Here is a 17076-nt window from a genome sequence, read left to right as displayed (position 1 = left end):
TCCATACTTTAAAATATAACCTTTAGGCTTTTTGAAAAGCCAAGGGGATCTTGAACATATAGGGTATGTTTGGTATGGAGAAAAATACTGTACGGTTCGTCAAAATGTTTAGAAACTATTTTTGTTAGAAATATAAGTTCATCGAAAATCAAGAAATGACTTATGTCATGTAAGTTCTTCCACCTCACAGAAAAAAGAGCAGAGCTAAGTAGAGGGCCGAAGGAGGTCATCCTATCCCCTTTCGACGAACTTATACTGTTTTTATATGGTTATACTTAGTTTATATGTATACATGTTAAACCCTTTAGTTTCTTCATGTGTTCACATCTTCATAATTTGAACTCCCTAGTGGAAATTCTGTCTACGCCACTCTCTGCAGCACTGCGTGCGTGTGTTCGTTCGTTCCTACCTACCCCACGTATAGTGTTTGGCTAAATTATATACAAATGTTTCATATATATGAGTGAAGGAAACTTTTTCTTGTTTGTCCATAGAAGTAGAAGATAAATGGTTAACTAGAAAAGTTCAATGTTGATATATGGGTCAGTTTCAGAAGAAACCATGAAGCCCAACATAGTGGCCCATAAAAATTAAAAAAATTAAGGCAAATGACAAAAATCACATACTTCTATACGCTCATCTCACGTACATTTTACACATGATATACTAATATGATGCACGAGATACATTAATTTGATGATGCGTGAAAATGAGGGATTCTAGGAATTTGTAAAACTAGCCGGGGATTGATAATAAGAAAATTTAAATGTGAAATTTCTGTCATTTTACCAAAAAAGCATTCTTAGTAAGTGTGTATAAATTCATAAAACTTGATTCTTCTGAATCATCATTTTCATATCTAATACTATTATCATGCCTCAATGCAAAAATAGCACATATGGAAATGAAACATCAAGGATTTAGGGAAAATATAAACCATCATATATAAGAAAAACACTTCATTACATAAAAAGCAATTTATGAAACAAAACAAGTTCATGATTGAACCTTTAGTTTTGACACTAGATGGGGAAAAAAGCAATATCTAACTGTTTTAACCTTTGCTTTGACATAGGATTTAACTAGTAAAGATCACCCTCCTTGTGAGTGTGGATCACACAATCAGAGTTTGGGTAAGAAACACAAGTGAGCAAATATCCCTCCTTTATTTGGTTGTCGTCCAGAAAAGATCCGTCAGATTGATCAACAGTACCCGACTCTATCTTCCCAGCACAAGTTGAGCAAGCACCAGCCCTGCAAGAATAAGGGAGATCGACTCCAGCATTCTCAGCTGCATCGAGGATGTAGGTATCGGAAGGTGCTTCAAACTCGTGTTCAGTACCGTCTGGACAAACCAATTTGACCTTGTACACGTTCGCTGATACTCTAAAGCTAGAGTCAGCTTTCAAGCCAAAGGATTTGGAGATGTTCCTTACAGAGCCCACTGAGAATGGCATTTTAACAAATGCACTCTTTCTTTCACTCAGAGGTGCAGCTTTGAACATGCAAGTGGAAGGAAGCCTTACGGTCGACATGTTTTACCTGATCAAATTTAAAAGTGATCATGAAATACAGAAGTAACAAAGACGGATATGTTCAAGAAGAATATCTAGCAATACAATTATGGTACATGTATGAAGCTTAAGTGTTTGACATATCTAGTGAAAAAGTAAAAAGAATCAAATCAACCTCCAGCTTTCATTTGTTTATCGACAGAAGTCAACAAGTCCATTTCAAGTGTTCTAATATACCAAAATTCTTTCACATTAATGACATGCATATACATATGAGTACCTGGAGCTATATCTTAACCCAATTCTACCCAAAAAAAAAAACTATTGATGTCGGCCAAGCAGCAAAGAAGAACGTGGTAGAAACCCAACACGGGAGTGGAACAAATATGACTATTTGAAAAATATATGCCATGTGGTAGATGAAAAAGAAATGAAAATCTGGTAGTCCATTTCTTAAAAGACAAGGCTTCAAATATCTGGAGCATTATGAGAAGAACAAGCAAGTGGCTTCCTGTTCTTCACTCGAAGCTCCATATTGTGAAGACAAAATCTAGTGGTATAGTAATCTATGATTCACCAATTAAGTGTTATCCTTGTTCCTTTTACAATGTTGACGGTAGGCTATGAATGGAAGGGTTAAAATGCACATTACACACAAATGAACAAGAAATAATCTGACATTTGGGATGATATATGCCGTGTGGTAGATGAAAAAGAAATGAAAAGCTGAAAGTTCATTTCTTTAAAGACAAGGCTTTGAATATCTGGAGCATTATGAGAAGAAGCAAGCGAGTGGCTTCATGTTCTTCACTCGAAGCTCCATGTTATGAAGAATAATGGCATAGCAATCTATGATAGTGTTATACGGTGTTTTCCTTTTACAATTTCAAGACTAATTAGTAATGACATTTTGATAATATATGCTCTGTGGTATATGAAAAAGAACTGAAATTCTGACAAGTGCATTTCTTAAAAGACAAGGCTTTGAATATCTGGAGCATTATGAGAAGAAGCAAGCGAGCGGCTTTATGTTCTTCACTCGAAACTCCATGTTGTGAAACTAAAATCTAGAAGCATGGTATAATGTATGATTCTGCAACTCTAATTGGTATCCTAGTTCCTTTTACGGTTTCAAGGATAATGACAATGAATGAAGGGCTAAAATGCACGTTACACACATATGAACAATTAAATTGCATAATCACAATATCAATATCCTCTCCGACTAAAGAATGTGTTCTTGCATGAAAAAGTCTTGATTTCCTACTTCAGGGAATTTAACCAAGGCTTGTTTAATTCTTCTTCTAGATGTTCCAAAAGTCTGGTTATAGATTCATCCAGTTTTAGAGAACTACATTTGCTCAAAATTAGATTTATAGTAAATTCCTATATATCAAAAAGATTGTTTAATCATCCTCTATGAATTATCCCAACAAATTAAATGGATAAATACCCTTCATCTACCTTCACTAAATCAAATTACATAAAGAGGCCATTGCAATTCACATACACTATCACAAAGTCCCCTTTTGTCTTGTTACCAATCTAATTTCAGGACTAGACTCAACAACATAAAAGCAAAAGCACAAAATCGCATTATGCGAGTATAGAGCTAAGATTTTTTGAATTGATTATAGTTATATAATACAAACCATGACACAAAGCCAGAGTACTTTCATGTAACAAGTTAGCTTTTTACCAAAATGTTTCTGCATTCATACTATGACAAAGCTGAAAAACAAACTACAGCTACTACTCATTTCATTACTTTGCAAAGAAATAAACAGAATTCAAGCTCACAAGATTAAAAAGAACAGCAAAATTCAAAGTATTCATAAAAGTTTGAAGTACCCAAAATCCAATTTTATCAAAGATTCATTTTTTAACACAGAATTTCACGAAATGATGGACAAACAAAGAGAGATCTCAACATTTAACAGGAAAATTTCAAAATCCCAAACACATTTGAGAAAACAACATGAGCATGAATTAAACAAGTTAATTCTCTTTACAAACCAAAAAAGAGAATACAAGAATTGCCAAAAGGACAAAACAATCTCTTTCACTACCTATGCAAACCAACAAAGTATCCAACAAAAAGTAAGCTCAAAGGTCATTTTCCATCTACAAAAGTTATGCTTTTTGACTTTGAAACTTTGAATTCAAAGCTCACAAGAAATAAAAAACAAGATTCAAAGTTTCAAAATCCAGCTTTTCTTAAAGACTCAATCTTTTCACCAAATAAGAGATCTCAACAACCAATAGCAAAAACATCAAAAACACAATTCATAAAACACAAAAAACAACATGTACATGAACCAAACAAGCAGAATCTCACAACTAAAAACCCAAAAAATCTCTTTAAACGGGTAAGAGAAAAAATGATTAATTTTACCAATATAAGAAGTGGGGTTGGCTGATAATGAATCAAGAACATGGAACTAACAGGAAAATCACAGCTTTTCTTAAAGATTCAATCTTTTAACACAGAATTTCACCAAACAAGAGATTTAAACAACTAATAGCAAAAACACCACAACCCAATTCATAAAACTCAGAAAACAACATGAACATGAATCAAACAAGCAGAATATCACAACTATAACTCAAGAATCTCTTAAAAGGTAACAAAAAAACGAGAATCCTTACCAATATAAGAAGTGGGGTTGGCTGATAATGAATCAAGAACACGAAAAGCCCAGCTTTTCTTAAAGATTCAATCTTTTAACACAGAAACTAACCAAACAAGAGATTTAAACAACTACTAGCAAAAACACCACAACCCCAAATCACGAAACTCAGAAAACAACACGTACATGAACCAAACAAGCAGAATCTCACAACTCAAAACTCAAGAATCTCTCAAAGGGGTAACAGAAAAATGAGAAATCTTACCAATATAAGAAGTGGGGTTGGCTGACAATGAATCAAGAATCTGCAATTAAGCGGAGTTCACAAGAAAAAGTTTGGCCTTTTGGATTTATTGGGAGCCAACTAGTAGTATATAGGCAGTGTTAGGCAAAGTTGGCAGCAATATATACAGTGAAAGTGGGAAAGGAGACGTAAACAATATTACCCTAAAACCCACTACCGCCCATGGGTTTCTCTTTCTTCACACCCACCAAATCAAATATTATCAATTTGATTTATCAATTTTTAATTTCTAAATATATTAGCTCAAAAAATTATTAATTATTAATTGATTTTGGTCCTTAATATCTAATGCTTTGGTTTTAGTTTAATTAATAAGAAAATACTTATAATATAAATATATGACTATTCTAATAATTTAATGGAACAAGATAAAATCGTCACTTTATAAATGCTCATAAAAAAAAACAATAATAACAAAAAGAATTATACAAGTATAATAACAAGAAATTAAGAACTTGTAAAATTAAGAAAAGAATCAACAAATAATATTTGTTCATATAATTTGTTATTGTTAGGTAAATATTTGGCAATTAACCCAAATTCTCAAATATTACTAATATGTGGACCAAGTTTCATTATTTCGGAACTTATAATAATTTATTAAAATCTACACTAAGCTTTTAACTTTTATAAAAACACATATTGTTCTACGTAATTTTTTTTTTTTACGTGACCATCAAAATAGTGTTAGAATATTTAGTAAATATAAAAATGATGATGCTATGATTATTAATGAAGATGATGAATAATCGACTCAAGATAACAAAGTCGTGTGATGAAAAAAAACTTAAGGTAACAAAATCATGTGCTACGTAATACAAACTTTTGATTAGTTGTGATAATTTTTAAAACTTATGGCGTAAATAATATTTTTTAAAAAAATATGAACTATATTTTCCAATACTATGATAACACACGTGATAAAATTTCACTTAATTAATAGTTACCAAAATATTTCAAAATCTATGACCAAACGGTTGCAAAAAGTTCCTATGTTTGCCCAACTCTATAACCTAAGATTTCGCCTTAATAGGATTAATTTCAACATGTCTATTTAATTTTCACAGGAAAACTAATTCATCATTTTAGGTGCAGTGCTAAGTAGACGTTTAGCCATAAATTATTATATTAGATAAAATATATATACTTAAATGCTAGCTCAAAAGTGAAAAGTGAATTTTTCCTTTTTATTTAAATCTTTACATTAGTAAAACAAATTTTTTTATCTATACATCCATGGAAAACAAGTTATGAACTATTTTTAAATTGGATTTGAAATTTTCGTAGCAAACATTGAATTTTACATGATAAAAAACATATATATAGTGCAATTCCACTAGACTTGAAAAAGAAAAGACCACATACTCGAGTATCATTGTTACATAGATTCGTCCTTGTTTAAGATGGAAAAAAGAATAAAATCATAATTAAAAATATTGTTTGGACTATAAAGTATTGGAAAATCAAAACAAGTTGGCTGCTTAAGCAAGTGGCACTGATCTTATTAAGACAATAATTGAATAAAGAAATAGTTCTCATTGAATATATTGGTAGGTGCATATACTCTTTGATTATTGTAGGGTCAAATATCTATATCTATATATATATTATTTATTTCCTAAGCTTTAAAGCCAAATTCAAGCATTTTAGGTGGCTTAAAAAACAAGAGCATTTCTGCCCAACATTTGGTACATGGATGATAAATCCAAATATAGAACTTGAAATTAACTATATTCCATATTTGATTTGGAGGATTACACTTAATAATATCCAACCAATGTACCAGTATTCAATAGAGGAAACTCGAAACAACGATAAAATTATTTTCATGCGACTTATATGTCACCAGTACGACCCCTTTTAGTATTCAAAAAAGAGCCTTAAAACAGCAATAAAGAGCCTTACTTTCATGACTTATAAGTCACGAGTTCAAACGTCTAGACTGCCTGGTGAAGGAAGAAAATGTAGCAATTTGTTCAACAATATATAGCCAACCTTCAATGCAATAATCGTCACTGATTATAAGACAACTTTGCTCAGATAATTGGCTTTTTTCCCAGAAGTAAATAAAACTCGAAAAACCATGACGGGGGATAAGAACAGAAATACTGCATATCATTCAAATGAAATCATCATCTAAGAGAAGAAAGAACAGAGCTCTTGAAATGTCTCAACAATATGATCGATCCTTATAGTGATATAACATTCAAAAACATAATCAAGGATGAATACTATCCAAAATTTTCATTAATATCTATCTCTTACAAGAAGAATGCACGAAAGGCTCCAATAACGAGACTTGTCGTCTTAAAAGACACGTTGAGTCTTCCCCATGGTGCTCTTCAAGTACAAGCACCTTACCTGTTGTGATAAAACAATTGAAACAGATTAATACAAGAAAAAACTGTGTTTACAATCTAGAGCAATAATATGAAGTTAACTGCAACTGAGATTGCCAAAAGGACTTACGTTCTGCCAATTCTTCTTTAGAAGAGAAACTAAGAAGTTCACGCTCATTTGCACATTCTGGAAGATTTGTTTCTCTTCCATATCACAATTACCAACAGCAACACCCATGCAAAGCACCTTCTTCAACTGGAACTTGATGGTAGCCTTGGTTTCATTAACCTTAGACTCGAGTGACTCTTGGTGGGAAACAAGGGTTGGAAACTTACCTGCATTTACAATCAAACACGGTCAGTTAAAAGATAATCATCAAGAGTAACCAATTCAAGCAAGAACACAATTTCAGAGAACTATATTACAAGTCTGTACAGAATACCAAAACAATCTATAAAACTTGCCTGCCTTGTTCAGACCAGGACCCAAGAGACGAGGAATCTGCTTGATGACGGATTCTGAAGCCAAGAAAGCATGGTATTTCTTTGCAAGCTTCTTAACTAACTTCTTGTTCTTATTAAGCTTCTTGAGGCTCTCGACATCCATGTACTCCAAACCGATCTTCTCTGCCTGCAAATGCAAGTGCCAAGTTCTGATTATTACCCCTAGAACACCATAGATTCACCTAACAGTAACTTTTAAGCCAAGTTAACACGTTATTGGCTGTCACGAAAATATCGAACCCACAGTTGACAGACAAGCTAACAAAATTTCGCAAGTCCGAGCCCATTAAAATCATACTTTGACTGTGACTCCACTCTATCAACTACTCCTATCTGTTAGACAGTCAGAATTGATGACAACATCATTCTGCCCATCGTAATTACAACACGTATTCAGTGGTGCATGAAGATTCAATTGACTATTATCAATTCCTTCTCTCACAGTTTCATCATATAAGTAAAAGAATTATTAAAATAAAAATCAGTTTTCTATCAATTAAACGAGTGATGTTAGATAACCACCGACTAAAAAATACATCTTCTATTAGTTAGAAGAGTAAAAGACCTAATCTAGTATATACTAAAACAACAATATCTGAGGGCGACAACGAAAATCCACTAAGCAGTTGCATATGCACCTCCCAAACACTGTATGTGGTTAAACAAAAGAAAATCCCATAGAGCTAGTGACCTTAATGAGCATGGAAGAATAATTACCTCCCCCACGTGCTGAGCATCTCCAAGCATGCAAATCTTCATCTTAGGACGTGGAATGTGAGGCAACCTCACAGATCCACTGAAACGTTTGTCCTTTTGGGGATCATAGTTCTTAAGCCCAATCTGGAGCTCAATAGTCTCAGAGAACTTCCTCTTTTTCTCAGCCGAATCATTCTTAATTACAGAGATGGCTTCTCTAAGGGCCTCGCTCTGAAGCTTACTGTAGAAAAGTTAAAATTAAATCATTTTATGCAAATATTCAACAAGACATACAATAAACAGTAAAGCTAATGTTCTTAACTACAACATATTAAGAGGCCAACATATTTACATACTAGAAGCAGCGAAAGAAAGAGACCCATCAATTTTTCTTCTACTTGACCTATAAGTAGAGGATATATGACAAAAGGTTGGGGCAACGTCAGTGTAAACTCTTATGTTCTCTAGACCCCAACTGTGGTTTACACTAGGTATGGTTATTGTTGACACACAAAAAAGTGTTTTACTTGCCATTTCAATAAAAAAAACTCTTTTGAGTTAACAAATTCCTAAGCAACCTCAAAATCAGTTGCTCTCACTTTTCACATTAAAAGGACAATTCCTCAGGATAGTACTACTCCTAAGAAGAAAAAAATCCATTACTTTTTCTTCTGTTTGAGCCATAAGCAAAGACTCTATAGGAAACAGCCTCTCTATCACACAACCACAAGGCTAAGGCATGTACAAACTTTACATTCTCCAGACTTCACCTGTGGATTACACTGCACATGGTTGTGGTTGACACTAGCATTATTTTTTTTCAACTTCCCATATACACAGGGTACAAAAACAAACAAATCACACAAAAACTCAACAAAGTGATCAAATTAACGTCAAACATTCATACAAATTAGCTTATCATCCTAGCAAAGCACACAATACAGAAAACATCCACATTTTAACAGATAAACAAATCAAAAATAAAGAAAAAAATTGAACATGTAGATAAAAAAAATAAAAATTAAAGCTTTCCACATACCTCATGGCTCAAATACTTCTCCTTTCTCCTTCAAAACTTCAATTCTGTCAATCAAACAACATAAAAAAAAATCAGCATTCCGGCTAAAAATTACCAAAATTTTCAAAAAAAAAAAAACTCGCACCGTTAATCTCTCGATCGAGACCTAGAAATGGAGTCCCTGATAAGAAGAAGAAAAAGTACCTGTATGAGGAAACCCTAATTAGGGTTTGTGAGCGCCGTAAGAGAGACGAAGGGTGGCTCAGTATAGTGATATATGACTTTATATACAAATAGGGCTACAATGTATATATTGGGCCTTTGAAGTATTTGAATTCTAAGCAAATTGCATCAAATAGCCACTTTTAGAAAATGTAATTTAAGTTTTTGTCATAATTTGCATATGTTAACCACCCAAAATTGTGTTTAAACTTTGTAGATATGGTGTTTTAAAGTTGGAATTACGTAATTCAAATTTAGGCGTGTATTCAGAAAGTTCAATTTTTGTGATTTTAAATTCAGATAATTTTTGAGAAAAAAAATAGATGCAATGTTTGTGGAGACTAATTTAATGTATTTCTTAAATTAGAATGACTAGAATAATGTATTTGTTTATAAAATTATCTTAAATTTAGATAGTTTATTTTAAACTTCAACTTGTATTCCTAAAAGAAGTTGATGATGAAACTTATATAATTTGAGAGTGGTTGATTGCAAGAAAAATAATTTCGTTGATGTGGATATTAAGGAGCGAGAAAGAAAAAGAATAGAAAGCATGTATGAGCGCGAAGAGGAGATGAGAAGAGAAATGAACGGTGATCTTTTTCTAAGAGATGGCTAAATTTTAAATAATGAGCAAATTTTGGTTAAAAGATTAAATATGAACCCAAAAATGTATTATTGTACAATTTGCTATATTTGAATGTGTTAAGTGACTCTTATCTTAAATTTAAGACGATTCGTTATGTGTTTTCATTTTTTATAATTTTTATTTTTTTTGTATTTCGTTATAGATTTGATATCTAATTTGGAATTTGATTAATTGATATTCACGTTCAAAAATTTCATTTTAGAGGTAACATAGTTTCAATTGTAAAGGGTCCAATTCGCTAACCTCAACTCGATATCTTTAGTTTTTAATTAAAAAATGCTTATCACATTATCATAAATTTGTAGAAGTATCCACTATATACAAAAATCGAAAAATAATTAAAAAAATATGTCTTTGAATGGATGGCTAATGAGAATTGCATTTTTGTTTTGAGTGGTTAAGGCATTTTTTGCTCCTTTTTCATTTGGTTTCTGAATTTGATTAAATTTATATTCATATACTTTATTATCTATTTGGAGACAGGTTTTCTAACACAAAGAAAAATATTTTCATTCCAACGTAGTACTTCAACAATCAATGCAAGAAAAAATTGAAGGGATTTCAATCATTCCATCACAACTCATATTGATTAATATTTTTTTACTCATCGACCATGATCATTGTGGTTTTCTTCTATAATAAAATGGAAAAAACAAAGGAAGACAAATTTGAATAATTTTGCAAAGTTCAAAAGTGATTTCGATTATTATTATTTTTCATTTTGTTTAGATGTGTATTCTATAATAATTTGAAAGTGTCAACATAGATAAAATATGTAAGATGGAGCTTCGTTTGAAATTAAAAGCATATGTGATATGTTGAAGTAAATGTTTACATAATACATATGATAATTAATTTCAAAAAAGTTTTAAAAGCAAAGTTGTGCCTTCTATTTTGCTAGATAAACAATATGCTCTCAAATTAAAAGTCTAATAATAAACGAATGTCCATTTTGTTTATCTATTTTTCATTTGGAATAGTTTATTTAATGGATATGTAGTTACATAGTTTGCTTTGTTTAAAATTAGCTCAAAAACAAAAGAAAAAAGAAAAAAAAAGGGAAGGAGAACATCATTTTTGAATAGTTTAGAGTGACCATATGAGATTGATGTTTGAGTATGACGAACATAAAGAGTTACTGATAAAAAAAATCTTTCGTCTTGTTCCTCTAGAAATCATTGTGTGATTAAACAACAACTTTACAAGATGACATTTTATTGTTTACAGATGCAGGATTGCAGAATGAGGATGGAAGGGCAAGTATTGATATTGCGACTTTGGATAGCCTTGGAAACCTGCTTCATGCCCATGGAGCTCCAATCCAATTTGTTGGGAAAGTCATGACTGCTGAAGCGATTGTTGTTAGGGAAACTCTTGAATATGCTATCATTAAAGGGTGGAAGACTGTGAAGATTTTATCAGATGCTAAAAATGTTTATGATATGATTTAAAAACGATCAGGGACTTCATGGGAGATAGAAGTGTCGTGTGAAGACATTTGGAAGCTTTCAATCATGTAGAATCTATATATATTTCTAGATTTGTGAACAAAATAGCGGATATGTTAGCTAGATACTCTATCTCTTTATTGAAGGAAATCTCTTGAGAGAAGTTTTTCCCAAGTTGAATCATTCAGGATGCAAAAGATATATTTAAACTATGTATTCCGTTGATGCATTAACAAAAGAAATTATGTAAGATAATTTTTCTTAAAAAGTATTTTGGGTAATTAATATAAGGGAATTAAAAAATTAACGATTATATTGCACATCATTTTAAAGCGGAATATAAATGAAGTGGAGGCTCATACATTCAACATCTTATATGACAAGAACATATCACTAAGACTTACATGTAAGTTTTGCAAAATGATTATGCGATTAACTATGATGCATGTATGAAGTATTAGTCAATCAAGAACTCGTACATCCAGATGACGAAAGTAACGAAAATGAGATATCATTTATAAATGTATAGACATAATCTCATCATTAAAATGATATAAATGTTTATATATATTCAGCCTCCATCTAGTTCCCTCTATCTATATTATTATATTTTTTTACTTATTTCAATTATAATATTAAAACTCGATACTATTTTTCTATTTTTACTTTATTTTCAACATGACCTTACACCTCTACATACATATCAATAATAATTTTTTCATATATCATAAAGATTAAAATTAGTAAAATTTATCAATAATAATTTTTCAAATTTATTCCAAAAAAAAAAAAAAAAAAGAGAAAGAGAGGACTTTTCTACCGGGTCTAATATAAACCCATCAAAAAAAACCCAACCGGGTCGAGGTAGGTTAACAATATAGAGAAGCTCAAACCTCAAAACAAATCATCGCATTTTCTCAAAATTCATCTGTTTTCTCTACAAATTAGCAAATCTAAGCGAAACCCAGAAGGGATTTTAAGCTCAGAAAATGGAATCAGCTGCTAGAAGAAGTGGTGGTGGTGTTCTTGAAGGATTTTACAGGCTGGTTATGCGCCGTACCCCTGTCTATGTTACCTTTGTCATCGCCGGCGCTTTGCTCGGCGAACGGGTCAGTCTTTTTTCAAAAAATTATTTTGTAGAGATTTGGGTGTATTTTGATTGGATCTGGAGATGTATTGGTTAAGTTTAATGGATTTGATTTGTAAAAGATGGGTTATGTTGCTCGGACTTTTCAAAATTTGTTATCGCATCCGTGTTGGATTCTTCAAAAAGATACTGCTTTTTGGGTATCCAACATGCATCTGTTGACGTTTTTGAAGAGTTCGGAGCAATATAGCAGATGGGTGTGATCCATTTTGATGTTTTTCTTGCTTCGTTGTGTTGTTGTTGCAGGCAGTGGATTATGGCGTTAAAACTCTCTGGGAGAAGAACAATGTTGGGGTATGTTTGAATTTTCGAAAAAATTATTCCTTTATCCTGATTGTGCAAAAAATTCCCCTTTTATGAGCACACTGAGAAGCTAAGGAGATACAACATATAAATATGTATACATTAAAAGAAATTTGACCTTTGTAGTTCATTGAAATTATTTTGGTGAAGAGGCTTATGATGAGCCCCGTTACAGCCCTAGCTCTGCATAGCCTATATGGTTCAGTTTTTCAGTTACGAGAACTGTTTGAATTAGGTTGCTGTTGGGACATCTTATAAGGTTGCTAACTTACATATATGTCTATGGAATGACATTTCTTCACATGATCTTTCCTGTTTATTTGAAATACATGTGCTTTTAGAGTCTTGTTCTGATGCGTCTTTTTCATGCTAGAGTTTGTGAACGAAGGACAGTGGTTATGATGAATGGGGTTTTCTAGAAACAATAGCCTTAGTATTTGGTGATGGTATTTTAAACCTCTGTCTTGATGAAATTGCAAATATCATGGATTCTGTAAATTGAATAAGAATTTCAAGGGACCAACATTAAGTTCTTTTAGTGGAGTAGTGTTGTAGACTGCTGTTGGGATTATGTCTGAAGTTTGAATGATGTATTGTCTACGTGCCTTAAATGAACTAGTTCCCTTTTGAGCTGAATGTGGAAGATGGTCCTACCATAGGTATCTGTTACCTAAATTTGCACAATTTGAATTGGGTTCTTTTACTTCCTCTGAGGTGATTAAGGTGGCTCAAGTGTTCTAATCCCTCTTGTTCCTACCTTCTATTTCTGTTCTTGTCTTCTAGCATTCAGCTACTCCTTTCTATTGTCTTGTAATTGCTTAAACATCTCCACATTCTTTACCATTTCTGTTATTCTGTTACATTTTTTATTTTGCCCTTTGATTTTTTCCTCTTGTCTTTACTTTTTTTTCCCCCTCCCTCTCCCTCTCTTCTTCTCCCTTCCCCTCCCTGTTTGCTTTTTCTTCTTACACCTTTATGTTATCTATATTTATCAGCCTATACTAATCCCATCCACCTGATTTCTTTTTTACCATTTTTCTGTTTGTCTCTCTTTTCCCTATATTCCCGCTTGCTTCTATTTCTTGCATAAATCTGATGTCCTGACAAGCTTGTAAGCACATACATTCTTCCATTTTGTACTTGCTATCTGGTACGGCTAGCGGTGCAAGTACTGTGTAACCTTGCTTTTCAAGGTTTAGGCAGATGTGCTGAGTTGAACCTAATGTCGGCTCTGATGGAATTTGCACCCCTGCTCCAGTGTTTTAGGTTCCTCCTACTCCGCTTCCTCTTCCTCCTCTGCCTCACTTTACATTCTACACTTTCTGCCATAAAACCAACCATCTCAATTGTGTTAAATGTTGCAACAACTCAATGTTTGTCTTGTTGCAGCAAATTTCACAGATAGTTGTTGCAACAATTTCTTAATTTGTTGAATTTTCTGCACAATCTCCTTTGTAACTTGAATTTTTCCTCGTAAAATTTTCTCCTCAAATCTTCACAACCAAAGCAAAAATAACTCATAGAATGAGGAGAAAAAGTAACGATAAAAGAGAAAAAAGAAGAAAAAAATGGAAGGGGGATGGAGGAAGAAGAGAAAAATAGAAGGAAGAATAAACAAGAGAAAGAAGAAGAAGAGGAAGAACGGAGGCGATAAATTTCAAATTTGAGATTGGAAATTTAGAACTGTTGATAGATTCTCTTTAAGAAAGTTGGAAATTTTAATCTACTTAATACTAATTATAGTCATACCCAAGTTCCCCTAATTATATTTGACTTGGTCAAAGTCATCTTTTTTCAAATCAAGGCTTGACACATGTCCCTGTAGTGTGAAATCTTCTGGAGTTACATTGTGGCTGAAATGATAAATGATATGTACAAGTATATCAGCAAGAAGCAGACCGGTAGGAAACAATAGGAAAGCCATGATATCTTTCCTAAGCAGGCAAAACTTTTGCGTGTGAAGTCATTGAATGTCTATTTCTTTTTTGCTTCAGTGTAATCAGTCAGTAACTTCATTAAGTCTCTACATAAAGAACTCTTAATATAGTGAAATGATGAACAAAACTATGACCTAAATGTCAAAATACTGAATCAACCTTGTCTCTGGAAAAGTAAAGAGCGACCATTGGTTCTGAAAAAAACTTTACAACAGTAAACCAAATTGAACAATGAGAGGTTGTTTGGTTACCTGGATTAGGACATTAGTACTGATATTAAATTCAGGATTGCATTTATCCATCATTTGGTTATTAATATTAGGTAATATCAATATAAGTTTGAGCGAAGGGTAAAAAAGCACACCTAAAGTATCATTTTTTTTCGAGTTCAATACATTAACAACGAGGTGCGAGAATTTCCTACATGAACCATCACCAAACATTTATCAAGGCTCACCTCAACTATCCGTTGTTTATTTTTTCCTACCTGAAGATGGTGACATTTCATTGAATAGGCTCTCTTATGTGATATGAATAGGTTCATAATTATCTTTGGCAGCTTATTTGATATGAATAGATTAGCTTTTAGAAATGCTTGACACATCTTACTGTTATATTCTCTAGCTTGCTGGTTCCATGTTCATGTTTGATTTTCAGTAGCAACCTATGTTACCCGAGTCCAAAATTGTTGCCACTCGTACTGGCTTCTTCAAACATGCATTACTTTTGGGGGATCCAACATGCACTCATTGACATTTTTGAAGAGCCAGAGCAACATACTCATTCTAATCTTTTGGTATCATTCATTTCTAACTTGGAGCTTTTATACTCTATTACAGAAGCGTTACGAGGATATTTCAGTTCTTGGACAGCGGCCTGTTGATGAATAAATTTTCAGTAATGAAGTTTATTTGAGACGAGACAAAGTACTTGTTATCGATATTTCAATAATTGTTTTGCTAATCGCCATTGCTGGCTTTCTTTTATATTTTTGCTGTAGTTTTGAAGGAAATTCATTGAATGAAATATGATACCAAATTGAAATTTTTGTCATATTGGCTTGTGTTTGACACTGTGGGATGACAGGAAAATAATCATATTGTTGCATTTTATATGAAAGTATTTGAACATACGAATTTTGAGATGATGTTTCTTGCCCTTCGATTATGGTATTATTTTGTTGTAACGATCGTTCCTTTTGTAAGTATGCTTTGTCATGCATTCTTTAGCATTTTGTGTTGGCTTCTTCACACTCGTTGGTTTTATTTCTTGAATGGCTTTGTAGTGTTTTTACTTGAGTCGAGGGTTTTTTTGAAACCACCCCTAGGTAGGGGTAAGGTTTGCTCATACATTGTCCTCTCCAAACTCTAGGTGTGGGATTATATTGAGTATGTTTTTATTTGGTTATAATTTATTTTTGGTAGTATTGTTATAATAGCAAAGTAACTACAAATGCTATTTGAATTTGGAATTTCCAGAACAAGGTCTAAAATAGATTTTTTAGTATAAATTTGAATTAGTCGGATCCTAAAACAATTTCAATCAAATAATAAAATCTTAAAAACATATCTTGCCACCTAACTTCTAATGCATTATGTTTATTGCAAAATAAGGCATGATTGATTCAAATTTGCCAAAACTATAACAATTAACTTCACCCCAAAAAAAAGAAAATTTCAAACAATGATCTAAAATCTCCTTGATAAGGATTTTATTCTTGAAATATGCTTAATTTATGATCTTACTAACTGATGAATATCAATATTCCCATGCTACAAGATTTCAAGCATTCTTGAAGTTGAAGCTGAATTTGAATACACTTGTTTTCCTTAAGACGTGTTCTCTTTTTCTCTCACGACTATCTACTTCTGACCTCGAACATTCTTGATGTTGAACTTGAACTTGAACACATTCGTTTTCCTTGAGACATCAAGGCTTCACGAGCTGATTTTAGTCCCTCTGGAGCTAATATTTTATCAAAAGAAGAATAATCCATCCATTCCCTCAAATAACCCTCATGTTCCCATCTATCTGGTACAAGAACCTTACCTTCAACTTCTCTCCAATGCCTCTTCAATTTCTCACTCCCTAATTTCTTCGATTCGATGAAAAAATTGTCTGTTTTATCTTCATCATCCACCATAGACAATGATTCAATGTTCTTGATAGAATCTTGATGTTGACATTCACCTTGTTTATGAGAGTGTTCTTGATTTACTTTCATCGTCATGGAGTCGAAACAACTGTCTATTTTATCCTCATCATCCACAATTGATAAAGATGTAATGTTCTTGATGGAATCTTGATATTGATATTCAACTTGTTTATGAGAAAGTCTTTGATTTTCTTTCATTGTGTATACAAT

General features: G+C 32.5%; 3 protein-coding genes and 1 non-coding gene across 7 annotated transcripts; 1 reads left to right on the top strand and 3 right to left on the bottom strand.

The window, feature by feature from the left end:
• Positions 1-919: 919 nt before the first annotated feature.
• Positions 920-4547, bottom strand: LOC101259118 (ferredoxin, root R-B1). 3 transcript variants are annotated; one of them, XM_004251007.4, is made up of 2 exons: positions 4410-4547; positions 920-1542 (listed from the first exon to the last, which is right to left on the bottom strand). In XM_004251007.4, the coding sequence occupies exon 2, from the start codon at positions 1533-1535 to the stop codon at positions 1083-1085; it is 453 nt and encodes a 150-aa protein (XP_004251055.1). In that variant the 5' UTR covers positions 1536-1542; positions 4410-4547; the 3' UTR covers positions 920-1082. The 3 variants fall into 3 exon arrangements, with proteins under 3 accessions (XP_004251055.1, XP_004251056.1, XP_010313364.1); XM_004251008.5 differs by lacking the exon at positions 4410-4547 and adding an exon at positions 4164-4292; XM_010315062.4 differs by lacking the exon at positions 4410-4547 and adding an exon at positions 3910-3983.
• Positions 4548-6409: 1862 nt separating this feature from the next.
• On the bottom strand, positions 6410-6486 carry LOC112940406 (small nucleolar RNA snoR86). The gene has a single exon (XR_003244479.1). It is a non-coding gene; the product is annotated as a small nucleolar RNA snoR86 (small nucleolar RNA).
• A 56-nt stretch (positions 6487-6542) lies between these two features.
• LOC101258620 (large ribosomal subunit protein uL1z) lies at positions 6543-9347 on the bottom strand. 2 transcript variants are annotated; one of them, XM_004251005.5, is made up of 6 exons: positions 9210-9347; positions 9027-9070; positions 8009-8228; positions 7253-7418; positions 6918-7123; positions 6543-6809 (listed from the first exon to the last, which is right to left on the bottom strand). In XM_004251005.5, the coding sequence occupies exons 2-6, from the start codon at positions 9029-9031 to the stop codon at positions 6756-6758; spliced, it is 651 nt and encodes a 216-aa protein (XP_004251053.1). In that variant the 5' UTR covers positions 9032-9070; positions 9210-9347; the 3' UTR covers positions 6543-6755. The 2 variants fall into 2 exon arrangements, with proteins under 2 accessions (XP_004251053.1, XP_019066614.1); XM_019211069.2 differs by having other exon boundaries at positions 9151-9269.
• A 2735-nt stretch (positions 9348-12082) lies between these two features.
• Positions 12083-15764, top strand: LOC101258330 (cytochrome b-c1 complex subunit 9). Its single transcript, XM_004251004.5, has 3 exons — positions 12083-12433; positions 12718-12765; positions 15551-15764. Exons 1-3 carry the CDS (start codon positions 12314-12316, stop codon positions 15599-15601), a joined length of 219 nt encoding a protein of 72 aa, XP_004251052.1. The 5' UTR covers positions 12083-12313; the 3' UTR covers positions 15602-15764.
• Positions 15765-17076: the final 1312 nt, after the last annotated feature.

The sequence above is a fragment of the Solanum lycopersicum genome, chromosome 11 (assembly GCF_036512215.1).
Source record: "Solanum lycopersicum chromosome 11, SLM_r2.1".
Classification (NCBI taxonomy): Eukaryota; Viridiplantae; Streptophyta; class Magnoliopsida; order Solanales; family Solanaceae; genus Solanum; species Solanum lycopersicum.
The sequence above is the reverse complement of the archived record's forward strand: the minus strand, read 5'-3'. Positions and strand labels throughout refer to the sequence as shown.